This window comes from Narcine bancroftii, chromosome 5 (assembly GCF_036971445.1).
Source record: "Narcine bancroftii isolate sNarBan1 chromosome 5, sNarBan1.hap1, whole genome shotgun sequence".
Lineage (NCBI taxonomy): Eukaryota > Metazoa > Chordata > Chondrichthyes > Torpediniformes > Narcinidae > Narcine > Narcine bancroftii.
The window spans coordinates 91,261,726-91,280,662 of record NC_091473.1 but is presented as its reverse complement, the minus strand read 5'-3'; the positions used below and the strand labels follow the sequence as shown (position 1 = coordinate 91,280,662).

Genomic DNA, 18,937 nt, shown 5'->3' with positions numbered 1-18,937 from the left:
TATGGAGGAGGATGTAACAGTGAGAATCTTACATCTTTAATAATTTAAATAAAATTGTCAAGTCGATGGGATTATGACTGAATATATACATATAGCATGAATTTCTAAATTCTGTAAAATCCCTGCTATCAAGAATTCAAGCAACCAGTAGCCCCAAGGGACTGGCAAAAAAATTGTAGGAAATAAATAGGTAAAAAAATACAAATGTTTAAAATTGGCACCTCCCCCCACCCCTGCAAGCAGTTAGTTCGCCAATCCACGCAACAATCTCAAGAAACCAGAAAATTCACTTATCCAGCATCTACCAATCTCCATAGGTGATGGATACTGGGGTTTTTACTGTATACTGGCTTGGAAATTTATCCACAGGATTGTAGCATACCAAGAACTATTTGGTTCTGGGCCTGCTACTGGAAAATTCAATGGTACCTGAGACCTAAGGGGTGTTGGGTGGTACTAAATAGACCTTATATGCAGCTCCAATGCAATTTATAAATTTACTGACAACACAACCATGTTGGCTGAATAATGGGAAGTGATGAGTCAGAATACAGGATGAAGATTGAGAATCTAGTTATGTTGTGCTAGAAAAACAATCTTGCTCTCAAAATTAACAAGACCAGGACCTTGTTATGGACTTTAGAAAGGGGAGCCAAGTGACCACACATCTAATTTCATTTATAGGATGGAAGTGGAGAGGGTTAGTACCTTCAAGTTCTTGGGAGTCCACATATGGACTCTTTGGTTCAGGAATCTGATGGCAGCAGAGAAGAAGCTATCCTCGTGCTCGACTTTAGGTTCCTGTATCTTTTTCCCAATGGTAGCAGAGTGAAGAGTGAAGTATCGAATCTCCTCACAAAGTATAGCTGCTAGCATACTTTGCATCGATATGGAGGCTCCAGGACAGATCCTTGGAGATGTTGACACCCAGGAATTTGAAGTTCTTGACTCTCTCCACTAATGAGCCTTCGATGTTCTCCTGAAGTCCACAATCATCTCCTTGGTTTTGTTAATATTAAGCGTAAAGTTGTTAGCTTGGCACCACTCAACGAGCTGATCTATCTCTCTCCTGTAAACTTCCTCATTTCTGTTTGTGATTCTGCCAACAACCAGGGTGTCATCAGCAAATTTGTAGATAGTATTGGAATTGTGCCTGGCCACACAGTCATGGGTGTATAGTGAGTAGAGCAGTGGGTTAAGCACACATCCTTGGGGTGCACCTGTATTGATAATCAGTGAGGAGGAGTTAGTGTTTGCAATTCGAACTGACTGTGATCTGATGAGAAAGTCAAGGATCCAATTGCAGGGGGGGGGTGCAGGGATTCAGGGTATGGAGCTTCTTGACTAGCACTGAGGGAATAATGGTGTTGAAGGCTGAGCTGTAGACTATGAAGAGCAGCTGTATGTATGAGGTGATCCAGAGCTGAGTGGAGAGCCAGAGATATTTCATCTGATGTGGAGCCATTGTGATAACAGGCAGAATGCAGTGGGTCCAGACCTTTACTTAGATGCGAGCTACTTCTAACCATGACCAACCTCTCAAAGCATTTAATCACAGTAGATGTTAGTGCTACTGGGTGATGGTCATTGAGGCAGTTTACACTGCTCTTCTTGTAAGTTGAAGCAGGTGGGAACCTATGATTGAAGCAATGAGAGGTTGAAAATGTCCTTGAACACTCCAGCTTGTAGGTTGGCATAGATTTTCAGTACCCTGCCAGGTACGCCATCAGGGCCTAATGTCTCATGAGGGTTCACCCTCTTGAGTGATCTTCAGCCATGAAGGAGGCATATCAATGCCTCTACTTTGTAAGAGGTCTGAGGAGATTTGGCATGACATTAAATACAATATTAAACTTTTATACGTGTGCTGAGGGATGTATACAGGTTGCATCATGGCCTGGTTTGGAAAGTCCAGAATCCAGTATTCAGAAGGCTGTAAAGAGTAGCCAACCTACCCAAGTCTTACATTGTCACTAACTTCCTGTCCATTGAAAACATCTATGTGAGATATTGCCTCAAGAAGGCAGCCAACATCATAAGGATACCACATCAACCCGGTAACAATCTCTTCTCACTGCTTAATTCAGGTAGAAGGTACAGTAGTAGCCTGAAGACTAGCCCTCTAGGTTCAAGAACAGTTGCTTTCCTATAGCTATCATGAACGTCCTCTTGTTACACTAATCAGTAGCTGCTCCAACACCAAGGACAGCCTGAACCATTGTGAAGTCATGTTTTTGCACAGGGATAACTGTGCATTTTTATTATCTATTTTTTGTATTAATTATCTCTTTTTAATTTAAATGAAATATACCTCTGGAGTAGTTTTTTTAGTTGTTTACCTTTTTTTTAAACAAAGTACCCGTTCAGCTGCAGCAAGTATGAATTTTGCTGTACATATAGTCACTATCATTTTTGAAGACCAAAGTCTAGTACCTATAGGTTCAAGGACAATTTTTTTTTCTTGCAGTTCACAGACTCTTGAACCTCCCAGTAATACCCTAACCATAAACTACCCCTGGACCACAAAAAGATTTGTCTGTACTACTGAAATTTTACTTTTTTTTTCTTGCACCAACTGCAATGAATGTTTATCTATCCTTTCATATTTATTACCTCTTTTTTTTTAGTCTTGGCATATTCTGGTAATTTTTTGTAATTGGTGCATGTTATGCACCTGCTTGGCTTCAGCAAGTAGCTGAACATTGGTGCAGCTGTACATTGTTCTCATGGATATGACGATAAACCATCACCTCATCTCACTCCAGCAGCCGGCTAGCCACTGTTCAGGGAGCAACCCTTGAAATCATGCTGTTGCAGAGAATCTAGTGGAATAAAAGGTGTTCCAAGAGCACCGAAGACAGGGATGTTTTACAACCATGTGAACAAATCTCCCCATCAACAGTTTTAGCTTTCATTGCTCGGAGAGTTATGTAATTATAGCATGTCTGATATGGACAATGCCACAGCCACACAAGCATCCTTCACAACGAGAAATGTCTGGTCAAATTTCCAGTACACCATGATTTGGCCCAGAGATCATCAACATTTGGTTCTACCAGAAAAAAAAGATATTCATATGTGTGGCACTGAAAAAACCCACATCCAAATTTCATTTATCATCTTTGACTAAAGAAAAACATTTAACTTCTTTTCCTCTGGGCTTTCCTTTGTACTTTCTCTGCTAATAATCAGCTTGAATCCAGCTCTTATTTACTTGGCACAGGATCATTCTCTTTGGTCCCAGAAATATTCAGCCCACTATCTTAATTAATTTATTTTTTTATATTTAATTTTAATTTAGACATACAGCACGGCAACAGGCCTTTCTAGCCCACGGGCCCTTGCCGCCCAAAAACCCCAATTAACCTACAAACCCCATATGTTTTGAAGGGTGGGAGGAAACCGGAGTACTTGGAGGAACATATAAAATCCTTACAGAGAGCGCAGGATTCGAGCCCAGGTCGCCGGCACTGTAATAGTGTTGTGCTAACTGTGCTGCCCCAATACAATTGAGAATGAGGGCAATGTGTTAGATCATTACTGGCAGACCAAGAATGAAAAAGATTTGTTTTGCAGTTGTCACATTTTACAAAATGTTTAATTCTTGTTGCATCAGTCTTTGAATGCAACTGTTTCAAAAGGAAAGCCATCGTAATCAGACACCTGGCTGTGTGCCACGCAGGTAAGATGTGGATATCTCAGCCTTTCCAAACTCTCAGTTACAATGCAGCAGGGACACAAAATAAATTCAATAAAGCACTTTCTGCATCTCTTCCTCAAGTACTGATGATAGGGAGGGATCTGGAAGAATGGAATTAGCTATCTCATTATGTCTTGCTCTTCTATTATAATCTTTGACAAAGAACTCAGGAGTATTTCTGAATAGATCGGAGTCACGAAATTATACAGCAAGGAAATGGGCCCTTCTGTGCAGCTTGTGCATGCCAACCAAGGTACCTTTGTGAGTTGGTCTAACTTGCCTGCATTTGGCACATTACCACTCTAGACTTTTCCTATCTGTGAATCTGTCTAAATCCAACCTGTGTTCTCAAATTAAGGCCCAATAAGTAACAGTCATCAAAGAAAGAATAGTGCACAGAGTAGTACTTCATCTCACTGATTAAAGAAGATCTTGTTCAGTCTCAGTAACAAATCACAGCTGGGTGAACTCCAACTAGTCTCAGTAAGCACTATAATTGATTTATTTTTAATTGTGAAACAGAAATGCAAGTTTAAAATATGTAAAAAGGCCAAGAAAGTTGAAAAGAATGAAGAAAAAATGGTGAATCAATATTAGGCTATATGAATTCTGTTTTTGAAAATGTGAATATCATTGGAGATAGGGAGGATTGAGGGAGGTAAAGCTTTGAGTGTGGGATTTGGAAAGTAATGATGTGCAAGGGAACACCAAAGAAATATAGCACAGCATTGTTACAAATAATAAGAGAAAAGCAAGAAGTTCGTAAAAGCACTAATTGGACAAATGAATGATAAAGGCAGTTTTGCAATGGAGGGAGAGGGAAATTAAAGATTTTTGTAAGAGGTTCTGTCATTCAAAAGACAGCATTTTCTTAAATGTAAGTATGAGGCAGGTGCTCTAATAATCTGAGATGTAGAAACAGTATACAGTTCCTGGGACATGCCTGAACTTTGTAATAGTCAAGAGATACAGTCTTGAAACAAAAAGAAGGGTCCAAAGTGAAAAAAATGAAACCAGACTTCCTGAAGACAGCTTTGGCAACAGAGGAATTGGGAATTCTATTTGAACTCAGAGCAAGTGAATCCAGTAATATTGATGGATGAAGTGTGTGGATCTTTTTGAATGAGGAGGTGACAGCTGCTGGTTAGACTGGTGAGAAAAAACCCCAGAAAGGAACAAGCCTTTCATTGTCTCGCTTTAGGGAATAGAGGAGATCAAGAGGCAATGAGTCAGATACTATTATGAGAGATGTCTGAAGATTTAGAGAGCCAATAGCATGTTACACGAAAGCACATTGAAAACTGTGTTGTAAAATTACAAGGAATGGACTGTGAGTGCAGTGAGTATGTAGAAGGAGCAAAGGGGAAGAGAATACTGCAGTGAGGAAATCCTGAGCAATAACAAGACAAAGTGACAGAGAGCCATCGGCAGCCCCCTCAGAATGCTTTGAACACAATTCGATAAACAATAAACAGAATGAAATTTTGGCAGGAGGTCATGTGGCAATACTCTTGTAGCATTTCAGAGAGATCATTGGCATAATTCATCAAAGACCCCAAAGGGACCTCCATGACACATAATGTAGACAGCATGACAATCGAAGGAGTGGCCATGCCAAAACCCATTTAAGCTACGGTCACGAAGTCAGACCCCTGAAATTATATTTAGCATGGACAATTAACATCTGCTCCAATAACACTGAGAGGAGTATCAAATCAGTTAGAAGGCAAAAGATGGATTATACACGTGCAAATTTCAAAGCAAAAGTGGCCAGAAAGTAAAATTGATTGAAGACTTAGTTAAATTCTAACGCAAATATACAATGGACAATAATAAATCTGTTGTAGAACGAAAGGCCTCTTAAGAGTACACATGGCAGGAAACTGATATTTTAGCAGGGATATAACTTGATGTTGTATGGTAGCTCTTTGCTAAACTTATTAACATTAGAATTGGAAGAGAAAAGTGGGTTAATCTTTCTCTCTGAGGGTTAAGAGCCACAATGAAAAATGTTGATTTCAGAAGACAATTCCCAAACTTATGAGAGACAGATGTGCATTGTCATAGTGAGGTAGAAAGCAGATGGTTTATTTTCAACAGCAAATTTGATTTTTCCTGACAATAAATTTGAAATTCTGGCATTTGTTTTAAGAGGTTTAACAATGGATAGCTGATGAAGTTGGTGAATAGAAGGAAAGACCTTTTTAGCTATATTAGACTCCAATTAGGTGAATCAAATCAACAATTGAGATGTCAAATTGAATACACGGCTTGTATATATTGTCAGTTTAAGTGGAAATAAAGGAAACTGAAAGAAGAAAGATATTTCATCTTAAGTACTGACTGATGAAAACATATTAGAAACACTCTGTGGAAGATGGCATGTTTTTGACATTAGAAATTTGAACTGGGTTGCTAAAGTATCCTGAGTTTAGTGATGATCTCTTGCCAATCCTATTCATTCCCACACAGTCACCATAAGGGATCCTTTAAACTCCCGAACCCAGTATACTGCCTTCAAACCTGTCATAAAAAAGCATAATAAATCACCAGATATCCAAATAAAAGCATTGCAGCAAATCAAGTTAATATTTCTTAATGATTGCATGTTAATTGAAATCATGCAATATTCTTGGACTGAAGGTTGGGATGTTTGATTTTCTCATGGGAGAAAAGGGAAGAAACAAAACATTTTCCAGCATTCATCCATTTAAGAGCAGCGTCCTGGGGAATGTTCTCTCATAAAAGGCATGTATAACATAATGTAGAACATTTGTGACTGTTCATCATAATTTGATTATTGCTATGGCCATGGTGCTTTCTTCTGAGGAACTGCATGTTTCTACTCACTGTTTTAACTAACACAGGTCAGCTATAGAATAAGTAAGGAGCAGGATAAACCAGGGTAATCTGTGAAGATAATCATTATGCTGGTTTGAAGAGCCAACTCCCCTTTTTCTCTTTTGTAACTGTATTGGGAAGGGTTGTGGCTGTCATGTGACAGCATTGCCCCCCTACCTAGTCGGAGGACACACTAGCTGCCAATCAAGGTTTGGTTCTACCCCACCCATTAGTGCTCATCTTGCTGTTGGCCACATGTAAATTACTTGGACTGCCTGTTCTTGGCCTTGGGCCATTGGCTGTTGTAATTAGATTAACCCTCCTGCCACTGAGCTATTGGCCTCCAGTAAATGATGTGGGCTTGTCCCCTCCAGCACTATAAAGGTGCCATGTGCTCTTTGTTCTCCCTATTTGCCAGCTTGGGACCACCCTGCTTCACTCCAAGCCTAGAAATGTGGAAGGGTGCTGGAGAAACTGTTAGTAAGATGTGCACTGTTAAAAAGGTTGGGAGTGTTTAATTAGTGTCCCTTGTAGCTGCACTGAGTCGAGGGGTGACGGGGCATCATAGTGATTTTTCCCTGATCATTGTATGTACCAGTCATTGTGTGTGTGTGTGTGTGTGTGTGTCTGTGTCTGTGTGTCTGTGTGTGTGTGTGTGTGTGTGTGTGTGTGTGTGTGTGATGCTCTGCATCAGTTGCCTTCTGTAAATAAAATCCTTCCCTACATCAAAACTGTGTTCAGAGTCCTTGCCTTTGAGACCTACCATCTCACAACAGTAACATTCTTTATTTTATGAGGGTATATGGGAAGAATGAAATGCAACCATATTCTATCAGAGCTTTTACATTAAATGATCCCAAGTGTAAGAAAAAGGCTCTGTTCTCTATCACATCTTTAGAGCTGATGGATTTTTCGCTATTGTTTTGCATCAACAATTTCCATAAAGTTCCCAACAACATTTTTACTGAGAGCCAAATGGAAAATTATGAAGGAGACTACATTTTCTATGGGGAAAGATAGAGGTGACCTCACCCCTATCAGTCATAGAATGGTCAGCAACATGTAAGATCCAAGGAAAGTGAGGGAAGAAAAACAAACAAAAAAAATCATCCTCAGAAATGAAATGGATGAAAATATAGTTGCGGCTACTTGGGTTTGATGGGCCTAAATTTTGGAAGTGAAATTTAATGGTTACAAATCTATAGGTTCAAATGCTCAAATTTCAAGCACAGTATCTGATAAGGAAAACTCTCTTCCCTCGCGCTTAAAACAGCTTCTGCTCTGAATTATTATTGTGCCTCCTTTTCAATTAAGTAAAGGCATGGTAAAATGTGTAAAAGTAAAAGATGACAGGTTAATTTACTCAAGGAGAACTTAAGTGATTTATGTTGCAGACACAATAGTACAAGCGTTGATCTGAAATCTCAGTCCATTTAGGACAATGTTGAACCGTTGAAGCATTCCTACTTCACCACGAAGAGCAAGTTAATCTTTTAAACATTTATTTCAGATTTCTTACTGATGATTTTACTTTAGAAATATGTCACAGTAATTCTAATCTGACATTAAATTGTTTGTAAATGAGTAAGTGATGAAACAGTGAGAATAATTCTCAACTCAAGCAAGACAGAACAGGGCACTATAAGCCTAGGCCACACATAGAGAACATAGGAATAGACACTTCCTACATCTTGTTTGCATTTCAAACTAATTGCATTATTGGCTAAATTCTTTATAGTATTCTGTGAAACAATGCCCATAATATCAGAGGAATACATTTTTTACAGATGAGTTTCATCAGAAAGTCACATATGGGATTTTTGATCCCATAATTTTGCACTGACCAGTTAATATTGGTATTTTATGACTTTATGAGAACTGATTTCTTCTTTAAAAGTATTTGGACACCGAGGCATGAGAAATCTGCAGTTTGAAAATGGGATTCCTTCTCTTTTTCAGTGCCAGCATTGAACATTCCTGATGATGTAGAGGGCATATCGGACACTGGGTGAAGCAGGTATCGACTACCCTTCAGAGAAGTTTGTTGGCTGAGGCAAATGAGCTGGTGGATAACCAAGAATTCTGTACAAATCATTCAAAGAATTCTCAGCCATAAATCTGATCAAACAATGTAAAATGAGGACCCCATACAATTATGGTGGCTGTTTTGTTGTGCGAGCAGCCTTTCCACTGTGGGTTACCAAATGGAGTTGGCCCAGTGAACAGCTGGCTGTCTAGCTAGGAACCAATCATTTGCAACTGAAGAACAACTGTGCGGGATAAAATTGAACTTAGCAGACTTCGTTCCATCTCAATCACTCTCGGGATATTACTGAGTCAAAGTTTGTTGATGGCAATGGCAAATGGATTGTGCACGGCCCTCATTCAAACTGCTCACCGCCATTGGCATCGAGTTCAGGCATGAAGAAAGTTCACTGGGGTGAGGCACTAGAAAGCTGGCAGTGGCTGTGAATCCATATCCCAATATAAGTAAGCCATTTCAGGAAAAGTGGGAAGAGATGATTGTCTCTTCGACTGGAGGTGTGTTGCAGGGATAGGAAGATGAGGGGAGATTTGATATACAAAATTATGTGGGGTTTCAACAGGGTAAACGCAAGCAGGCTTTTCCACTGAGTTTGGGTGAGACAAGAACTAGAGGACATGGATTTAGAGTGAAAGATGAAATCTTTAAGGGAACATGAGGGGGAATTTCTTGACTCAGAGGGTGGTGGGAGTGTAGAATGAACTGCTAGCGTAAGTGATGGATGCCGGTTCAATTTCAACACTTAAGAGATATTTGGAAGGAACCTGGATAGGAGAGGTACAGAGAGCACTGATTCGGGTGCCGGTTGATGGGACCAGGTGGAAAAATAGTTTGTATAGGATGAGGTGGGATGAAGAGCTTGTTTCAGTGTTGTAGTTTTCTATGGTGCCAAAGATGAAAAAAAACCCCACTGCAGAGTGGCTCAGAAAAGCACTGGTGAACTGCCTGGAAGGGGAATGCCTTCAGTAATCAAAATATCAATTTTACACCTGAACCAATCCATTCTTTTTCAATTATGTATCATTAAGGAAACTAAGTGATATTGATCCATTCATTGCAAGTCCTTAATCACACATATTTTAAGATTCTAAGTTATATAATGGATGATCTATTGACTGTCTTGTAAATGCCAAGGTTTTCTGTTTCATTCTTGGCCCTCTATTTCATATTGGTTTAAATGTTGATGCATTTTAATAAGGATTGACTTTAGATAATTTAGCATGAAAAGTTGAATGGGCTCATATTTACCACATCTCAGAGATGTTCAACATCCCAAACGATGACCATCAGGCAACCTTGGCATACCGTGCACGAGGGACAGCAAAAGGTTCCAAATATTTCAGAAATTAAGGAGCCGCCTTAAATTCTGAATGAAGCACCAGGCAAAGGTATGGTGACATATTTTTGGAAAAGCCCACAAATCACTTGAAAATATAGTCAATATACCTCAGATGGAATTTAATGCTGATAAGTGTGAGGTGCTTCATTTTGGTAAGAAGAATCAGAACAGGACATATGTGGTAAATGGGAGAACATTGATGAATACAGAAGAGCAGAAAGATTTAGGAGTAACGGTACATCGTTCCCTGAAGGTAGAAACTCACGTGAATAGGGTGGTGAAGAAGGCTTTTAGTATGCTGGCCTTTATCAATCATTGTATGGAGTATAGGAGTTGGGAGGTGATGTTGAGACTGTATAAGACGTTGGTGCGGCCTAATTTGGAGTTCTGTGTGCAGTTCTGGTCGCCTAATTATAGGAAGGATATAAACAGAGTGGAGAGAGTGCAGAGAAGGTTTACCAGAATGTTACCTGGGTTTAAGCATCTAGAGTATAGGGAGAGATTGGACAGATTAGGTCTTTATTCTTTGGAGCGTAGAAGGTTGAGAGGGGATTTGATAGAAGTATTTAAGATTATGAAAGGGATAGACAGAGTGGATGTGGATAGACTATTTCCGTTAAGAGGAGGAAAGATTAAAACAAGAGGACATGAGTTAAGAATTAAGGGGCAGAGTTTTAGAGGTAACATGAGGGGGAACTTTACTCAGAGAGTGGTAGACGTGTGGAATGAGCTTCCGGGAGAAATAGTGGCGGCGGAGTCAATTGTATTATTTAAGAAAAGGTTGGACAGATATATGGATGAGAAGAAGATGGAGGGTTATGGGCATTGTGCAGGGAGGTGGGACTAGAGAGGGGTGTTTGGTTCGGTGCGGACTAGAAGGGCCTAATGGCTTGTTTCCGTGCTGTAAATTGTTATGTTATGTTATGTTACAGAAATACTGGAGCAACTTAGCATCCAGAGGAGGTAAAGATATATAACTGACATTTTGGGCCTGAGCCCTTCTTTAAGGTATAAGTACAAAGCAGGTTGGTGCCTGAATTAGAAGGCTGGGGAGAAGGGAAGAAAGGGAAAGGGGAGGAGAACAGACCAACAAACCAAAGGTGTTAATTGGATATGGATAGAAGATGAGAGAGAAAAAGTGAGAATTGACTGGGGGAGGGGTGTGTTTTTGGTTCTGTGAAAACAGCAATGGGAAAAGGAGACAGAGGGAAAGAGAGACAGAGCTAAAGGAAACGTCAGAGGGAAAATGAGAGGTGGGGGGGGTGACTAATGGAAAGTGGAGGTGGATATTAATTCCATTCATTTAGTGGGAATATAAGGTGTTGTTCCTCCAGTTTGTGGGTGGTCTCAGTCTGACAGGCCATGAGACCATGGACAGACATGTCGGCAAGGGAATGAGGCAGGGAATTAAAAGTATAGATCCACTTTCCTTCTGCTTATTTTAGAGTATCCCCAATATCTTCAAATACCTCAAAGAGCACTTTAGTTGAAAGAAGGAAATAATTTTGACTGGTTGTATATTATATAGCAGGATTTTACCTATTGCAGGTATCCAGCACTCCAGTCCCCAAGCCATGTGATGGTTCCAGGATGCCATGCACTGTGGTGCAAATATTAAAATAATCTGACTTTACATCATTGCATTTGAGGCTTTTCTGCCCCAATGCAAATTTAACACAATGGTAGATCTTGTCAGAGCATGGTTCAATCCCCAGACTAGTTAAATTTATAGCTAATACAATAGGCAATGCAAGGAAAAGCACTGCCCTTTCTCAGTACCTTTCCAGCTGGAAATAGAGTCTGATATCTCCTTTTAAAATCTCCTGTAAAACTTATTTGTTTTATCCACTTATGTAGTAAGTTTCATGATACTCATTACATCATATGAAATTTTCCTACTGGGGCACAATCGACAGTTTAAACAAGGATCCTTGCAGAATAACGCAACATTCTTCTGTCAAAATATTAATCCCATTAGTTCAATATACAGCAAACCATCAATAACGGTTAATCAAGCCACCTGCAACAAAGAACTTATCTGAACTTAATCAAATGTTGATTAAACATTGCATAAGAACACAAGGAGCACTTGATGGGTTTTTAATTCAACATTTTCAACACATTAGTGCAGATATTGCCCCCTAGTGGTCTCATAATCTTGTATCTTTGGCAAACCTCCCACTTACCACTATTTTCCACAAAATAAAATGAACCCAAGTTCACAATATACATGAGTGCAAAAGTGATTAAAAACATGATGGACAATGTACATTAAAGGTCAATGAAGTGGGGGATAGTTACACTTCTGAGGCTCTTCAATGGAAGTGAATTTCTTAAAACATGGTTCTAATCCACCAGGGTTGTCTAATGAATTGCAACAGTAACCTCTTAATGGATACCACAGGGACTTGTACTGATTCTTAGTAATGACAGGAATTGATGAAGTTGGTGGAAGTAAACTGCAAAGATAGAGAAAAAAAGAAAACCTAAAAATAAACTTCTCTTACCTTTGGCTTATATGCATTGAGCATGGACATTTCAACATTTTGGCCTCGCACTGGTTTTGGTTGTCGTTGGATGACAGGAGTTGATGACTTCTGATTATTACGACAAATGCAAATAAAGAAGAACAAAAGAGCAATTGCCAGAGGAATTGCCACACTGGGGACGAGGATATAAAGAATCTCCATCTTGTTGTTTTCTTTGGAATCTGATTGGCAACGAAAATTAATGCATTAAAATCAAAACACAAAAATAGCACATTGAAATACAAGAAAAACTTTCATTTGTGCAGAATTTTTTTTATTATGTCAGGTAATCTCATACAGTGTTTCACAGCCAAATGAAATGAGGAATGTATTTGAATTATAATTACTGTTGTAATTTAGGGAGATGAACTGACCAACACATGCACAGCAAAGTTTCATAAACAACAATCAAATCCAACACAATGGCCTAGCAATTCATCTGCTCTGTAAAGGATGTTGAACAGTTGTAATGTACCACAATGACTATCTTGAGCCGAGTGCAGTAAACCTTGTTCAGGCTAGAGGCAGTGTGAGAGTGGGGACCCATGGAGTAGAGTTAAGTTAAAAATAATGAAGGTGAGCTGCTGAGACTGGATTTGGAGATGCTACAGAAGGCTTCCTCTAAATGATGCTGCAGCTCAACTAGTTTCTTGAAAGATGGTCATGTCAGGATTGAAGAAGAAAAAAGTTGCTCCTCAGAATGATTACACCCAATTTTTGGGCCAGCATTCTAAAATGATGTCATCCTTTGTGACGCTGATACAGGACCTTTTTGGCAATACAGGTAGTCCCCAAATGGAGACCTACGTGACTTACGTCCGTCTGCACACCTAACCAAATTTTTTAAAAAATGAAAAAATATAAAACTTGCGCGATTATGGGTGAAAATCGGGCACATCTATGGAAAATAACACCTCTCGCGAGAAGTTGACAGTGTTCGCCAATTTCTCGCGAGAGCTGGCCTTGGTGGCCACCATGTTGAGATATTTCACCACATTTTAACTCTTTGTGTCCCATTTTTATTGATTCTGTTGCTCAATATTCTGACCATCAGACAGATTTTAGAGGCCAGTAGAGTCCGCAGGGTGCTCGGGGTCCGCAGCAACAGAGAGAATGAGAAGGATTTGGAGACAGAGAATGGAAGGATATCGATCATTTTACTCTTCAGTATCACAGGTAAGGCATTTCCGATATACACCCATTTCGAGATACGACCAGTCATCCAGAACAGAACACGAGGTTGGGCTGTTTTTAGTAATAATGATTTTGGGAATAAATATTGGCAAAAAAAATCAAGAGATGGTCTTCATTAAGTTCTTTAAGATACTTTACATTCACTTTAAGAACAGTCAAGATGTAGTTAATCTTAGCTCATTGACAACACCTACAACATTCCCATACTCCTTTGGTACTATTCCAAATTCAATTTGTTTTTGTATAAAAGTTTGACTTTAAAACCAAAATCATTTTATTCAGAAGTGAGATATCTGTTGTATTTGTGCCAGGGATGATATATCAGTGAAAAAGCTTAACCAACAGGAGTAATCAGTCAAACACAACGTACTTCAGTTCACTGGAAGCTAAAGTACAAATGTTCCTGCTTATACAGTGATGGCAACTTTAATGGTTCACTTTCAGAAAAAAAGCTCATCAGGTCAATTTTATTTCTCTGCCCATTGTTTTGTCAAATCTTTTATTTGTCTTCATTTCATCAATGTGTCTATTATAATTATTCTTCCAAGTGTTGTTCTATTATATCTCCAGAGCCTAGATAATGTGCAGGCAATTATTATTCTCTTATGTGCATTATGTGGAACTCTAGCCTGCTTTCTCAGAGCTGCCAAATCTGTTGAACACCTTTCTCACCCGCGGCTTTTTATTCCAGATCATTTAATTGATTTATCTTGGCTCTGGCCGTTTTGAAATCTTGTTCTGAAATGGGTTCACATCTCTCTCTAACTTCGCTTTCCTGCCTGCCTTCCCAACATTTCATTCTCCGAAAAAAAAACTATTCTCTCCTTCACCTTAATTATACTTAATACTCCTGGACTCTCTGAAGTGGAGAATTCCTACACTCACAGCTCTCTGAATTAACATATTTCAACAAATCTCAGTTTTACATAGGTGACCGCTTATCCTGAGACTATGCTCCCCAGTTCAAGATCAGCCATTCTCAACCTTTCTTTGCCTAAGCCCCCCTCCTCCCCCAGGACTCTGCTCAAAGTTTATGGGCCCCTCTTTCCCTGTGAAGCAGTCAAGTTTTGGCTTCTTCCATAGTTCTCTCCCGCTGACTACATTAAAAAAAAACAAATATTTATGTTACATGAGGTGAAAAGAAATCATAGGCTTTTACTGAAATGTGCTGTGGCCCAAGGAGAGAGTGGGGGGGGGGGAGGGGGGAGGGGGGTGGTGGTGTAGGTTCCCTGTTGAGAATGGCTCCTTTAGATTCCCAGACAAGATCCGCACATAAGTAGTCTAAGTTACACCATATCTAGTTCCCTGGTCCTTACCACACAGAGGAATTTCACACAACTCCAATTTCATGGATTCATCCAGAGTAAAGCACCATGGAGCATCCTTGTGATTTCCTGGGTTCCGGCAATAAGAATGACCACCATTGAGTTCAGGATATTTAGCAGCGTTATAAGAATGACTGTGGGGATACTGGGAGTTCCATGGCTGGCACTGCCTCCCTGATTTGGTGACACTCACGGTACCACGGTAATCATTACCACTGATATTAAAACATTTGTGATCTGTGGGGAGAAAAACACACATGTTCCTCAGAAAAAAAATTAAATAGGAATGCAATGCAAGTTTTCTCACCAGACTATTGAGATACAAAAGCAGTTTCCAAGTCACAAACAAGCAAATTTCCAACGTTCACCCCAACTTGACCAAGTAGGTGTCCTTAGTGAAACCAGAACTGCCCTAGGTTAACTGAAGGTACATCAAGTCCTAGATAACTATACATCCATTGTAAATATGTGGATGTAAACTTCCTGTGGTCCTTTGCCATCAAACAATTTATTGAACTCATTACTGCATATGAATCTGCAATAAAGTGTCCTTAAAATCAACCACTTCATTTGGACAAGGGCTGGGGAAGGAGAAAAATCTTGAGATCTATATATATCATGTAAGCAATCCTCCAACTACTCAGTGCCCATATTTACATCCACAGAGAACACAATAAGTTCTCTTTCCAGCTTTATTTGTTTGAAGGAACTCCAAGATTCACTCCAGCTTGAATCCAAGTCAGCAGTTATTTGATCAAGAACCAATTCCTCAGTAACTCAGCTGATGATAACACTTTATGTTTTACCGAGCTATGCACATCAGGAACTACATGTATATGAAGATCTCTGCTTGCCTAAGCAGTTGGTCACAGGCTGTGGTAGTCTCAGTCCTCCTCAGGTGGAGATGAAAAGGAAGCAGTTAATCAAGACTGCTGCCCCTGATTGAAATGCCATTGTTGATCGTGCATCTGATGTCCGCGTGTGCAGCGGAATCAGAAATATCAGTTGTGACCCTTATGATAGCCCTGATGGTTAACTGATCATGATCTTATTAAGGATTGGCTATTGAATGAGAACCTGTTATGTTTATCCAGCTTGATTCAAGCCTAGGCATCAAATAGATGAACAAAAAATATTGAAGAGGAAGAAAAGTGAACTATTATAAAGGCAGCTGTTCTCCTTTAGTTGAGGATCACAAATGTGCTTACTCTTATTAATAGGCTCTGCCATTGGAATTCCAATACGCATGCAGTTGGCTGCCTCCGGGCTGTCTGGCATGGGGAGATCTTCACAGTTTGGTAGCTTAAGTCTCATTAGGATCAAAGGATTTGATCTAGCAAAGATATACTCAGTCTTGCACAGGTCATTTTCCAGGATTTCACATTCATCTCTGCAAAGGTCTCGAGGTTTGGGCAATGATGACGTATCATCACAGTATGGGAATGCAAAATGACAGAGTGAGGGAATAGCAAACTGGGAACACCGGTCTGTTAGATGATTTGAGGTTCCAATCATTGTGAAAGCAGCTGCAGGGTAAATAAGAAAGATAGGTTAGTGTTTTAAATTTTCCAAATCAACAACAGTAATTTTAGATCGGAGGGAGCAACTCAGACCCAAAATCAACACATATTTATTTTTACTAACTTCATCAGTATATGTTGTCATATATGGATTGTGGAGAAAGACGTGGCCTCCCTGCCTGGAAAACTGGTTAGAGTAAGGGAAAAAAATAATCATTCATGGTTTTCACTCATGCCAGATATTAAGTGAGACCTGCAGGAAAATATATGCCTTTACTTTCTCCTCTGATATCCAAATTTGGCTGGACTTCAGTAGACATTGTCCTGAAAATGTTATGACCGATGCTTCAGCTTGTACATTTAAAATGACCATCTGCTCAAGACTTTGGAAGTTGACCAGTGATGATAGAACCATGTACCACCATGAATTAACACTTTTCCCAACCAAGCAAATTCCAGAAAACAGTCTGAATTTTCGAACTTCAGTACGGTTGAAAATTTGAAATCAGAACTGGATATTGTAAGCACAAGTGAATACAAGAATAGCTTATTATTCTCCGATATCTATCCTACCTGTAATTTGGTTTTCAATTTCTCCTTGCATCTGGAGAGAGTCCACATAAATGCTGCTGTTTGCAATGAACCTTGCACAGGCGATGCCTCTGTAGGGCTGACAAAAGCCATCTTCTTCAAATGTGACTCTGTAGGAAGAAAGTTTGACACAAATTCACTAAAGCTGCTGATCAGTAGAGGGCACTCTTGCAAACATCTTTTACAACATCAGACCTATGATTCCCTCTCTGCAATGTTCAAAAACCATCCAAGAACATCTTGAAAAAATTAAGTTACATAAAAAAAGAATAAAGGCCCTCAGTGAGCTTCTAATTTTAGCTCTTTTAATGAGTAGGAAAACAAAATCTTGAAGTGCTTCGTAGGTTGAGGTTCTTTTCAATTATTCTCCCACTTCCCCTGACACCACTGGTGTCATAATATGGTTGGTGAATCTTCATGACTGTATCTGGAGAATGAGCTCTGAAACGACAATCACAACTAAATACAATACTCCTTAAACCGTCCAGGCAGAGACCCTGCCATGCCAATTCTTCTGAATTGAGGATGACTTGCCACCACTTGTATTGTGGGTTCTGGGCTAGCTGATGAGGTCAATGTGGGAACTGTAGACTTTTCCACAGATAGGCAGGAGATGTATGGTGGATTCTTTGGTAGTTTCTGAGATAGTGTGTTCCTGCCATTCATAAAGGGTTTCCATGTGTTCCCAAAGCATGGACTTGAGGATCTCCGCACAGGTGATTTACCTATCACTGTATTACCCTTTATTCCTTTCTGGTTGTTTAATCACTGAAATGAAATTGGGGAGATCTGGTCTTATCCATGTGCCAATATCATTTGGTCTAGCAACAGTAAATGGATCCTGCTGAAGCATAATAGCAGAATGGCTGTGAAGGGTTATGAGTGTTAACTCCTTATTATAAGCTATGTTTACTTCACCAGTGTGGATAAGATTAAAAAAAACTCAGCAAGGGAAGAATTATAATTAACTTCATGAAATGCATTTTAAATTTACAATATAACTAAGCAGATATCCATTTAAGGAAAAAATGGTGATATTTTAATTCTGTTGTAGAATCCATTGCTCCTATTGTTCTACTTTGGCTTATGTGATTATGGAGAAAGCACAGATACATTTGAACATAAGAAGAAGGAGCAGGGGTAGACGGTCTTCAAGTCTGCTCCATCATTCAATAGGATCATTTTTTTCCCCTCATAACACTTAACTCCCATGCTCTTCAAAACTATGCCATAAATATATTTAATGAGACTGCATCTAATGCTTCTTTGAGCAATGAATTCCAAAGTTTCACTACTCTCGGGGAAAGCAGTTTTCCATCATCCATGTCTTAAATCTACTCCCCAATTCTTGAAGCCCTGTCCTCTAGTTCTTGTTTTTCCTTTCATCATTTGATATATTTCTATGGAATCCCCTCTCTTTCTTGAAATGACTGTAAGATCCTCAATCACCGTAAGATTCCCTCTCAGAAAATGGCTTTTCTTTTCGGTAAGAGCTTTTGCCCTCATCCTTGAGCACATTGCAAAGGCTGGCGCTATACAAGCTGAGATCTCTAAAGCCTGAAGAAATCCACTGAGGGATTGTGAGATCTCTTGAAACCTTCAGATTTCTTTACTTTGTGGGCTTTGTTGCCAACTGATTCCACACTAAATATAAACATTTTCATCATGATGGCAGCTACCTGACCCTGATGATCAGAAGGATCAGGTCTCCTACAGAAATGCTAGAAAAATAAAACCATATACGTATGTACAATAATTTTGCATCCCAAGCCTAATGTGCACCACTCGATATTGAAACCAGCTGCTTGAGCCATGCAATTAACTTTGGCACTTTTGGTTCTCTGGAACTGGAGAA

The 18,937-nt window shown here is 39.5% G+C and overlaps 1 protein-coding gene across 4 annotated transcripts in view; it reads right to left on the bottom strand.

Moving 5' to 3' along the window:
- Window positions 1-18,937, bottom strand: part of ror1 (receptor tyrosine kinase-like orphan receptor 1) — a 327,496-nt gene that overhangs the window by 5,594 nt on the left and 302,965 nt on the right. For all 4 annotated transcript variants that reach the window (XM_069938329.1, XM_069938331.1, XM_069938330.1 and 1 more), the window contains 4 exons: window positions 17,065-17,192; window positions 16,180-16,497; window positions 14,963-15,208; window positions 12,432-12,634 (listed from right to left, as the gene is read on the bottom strand). In XM_069938329.1, the coding sequence (XP_069794430.1) occupies window positions 12,432-12,634; window positions 14,963-15,208; window positions 16,180-16,497; window positions 17,065-17,192 (895 nt within the window). The remainder of the gene's footprint in view (window positions 1-12,431; window positions 12,635-14,962; window positions 15,209-16,179; window positions 16,498-17,064; window positions 17,193-18,937) is intronic.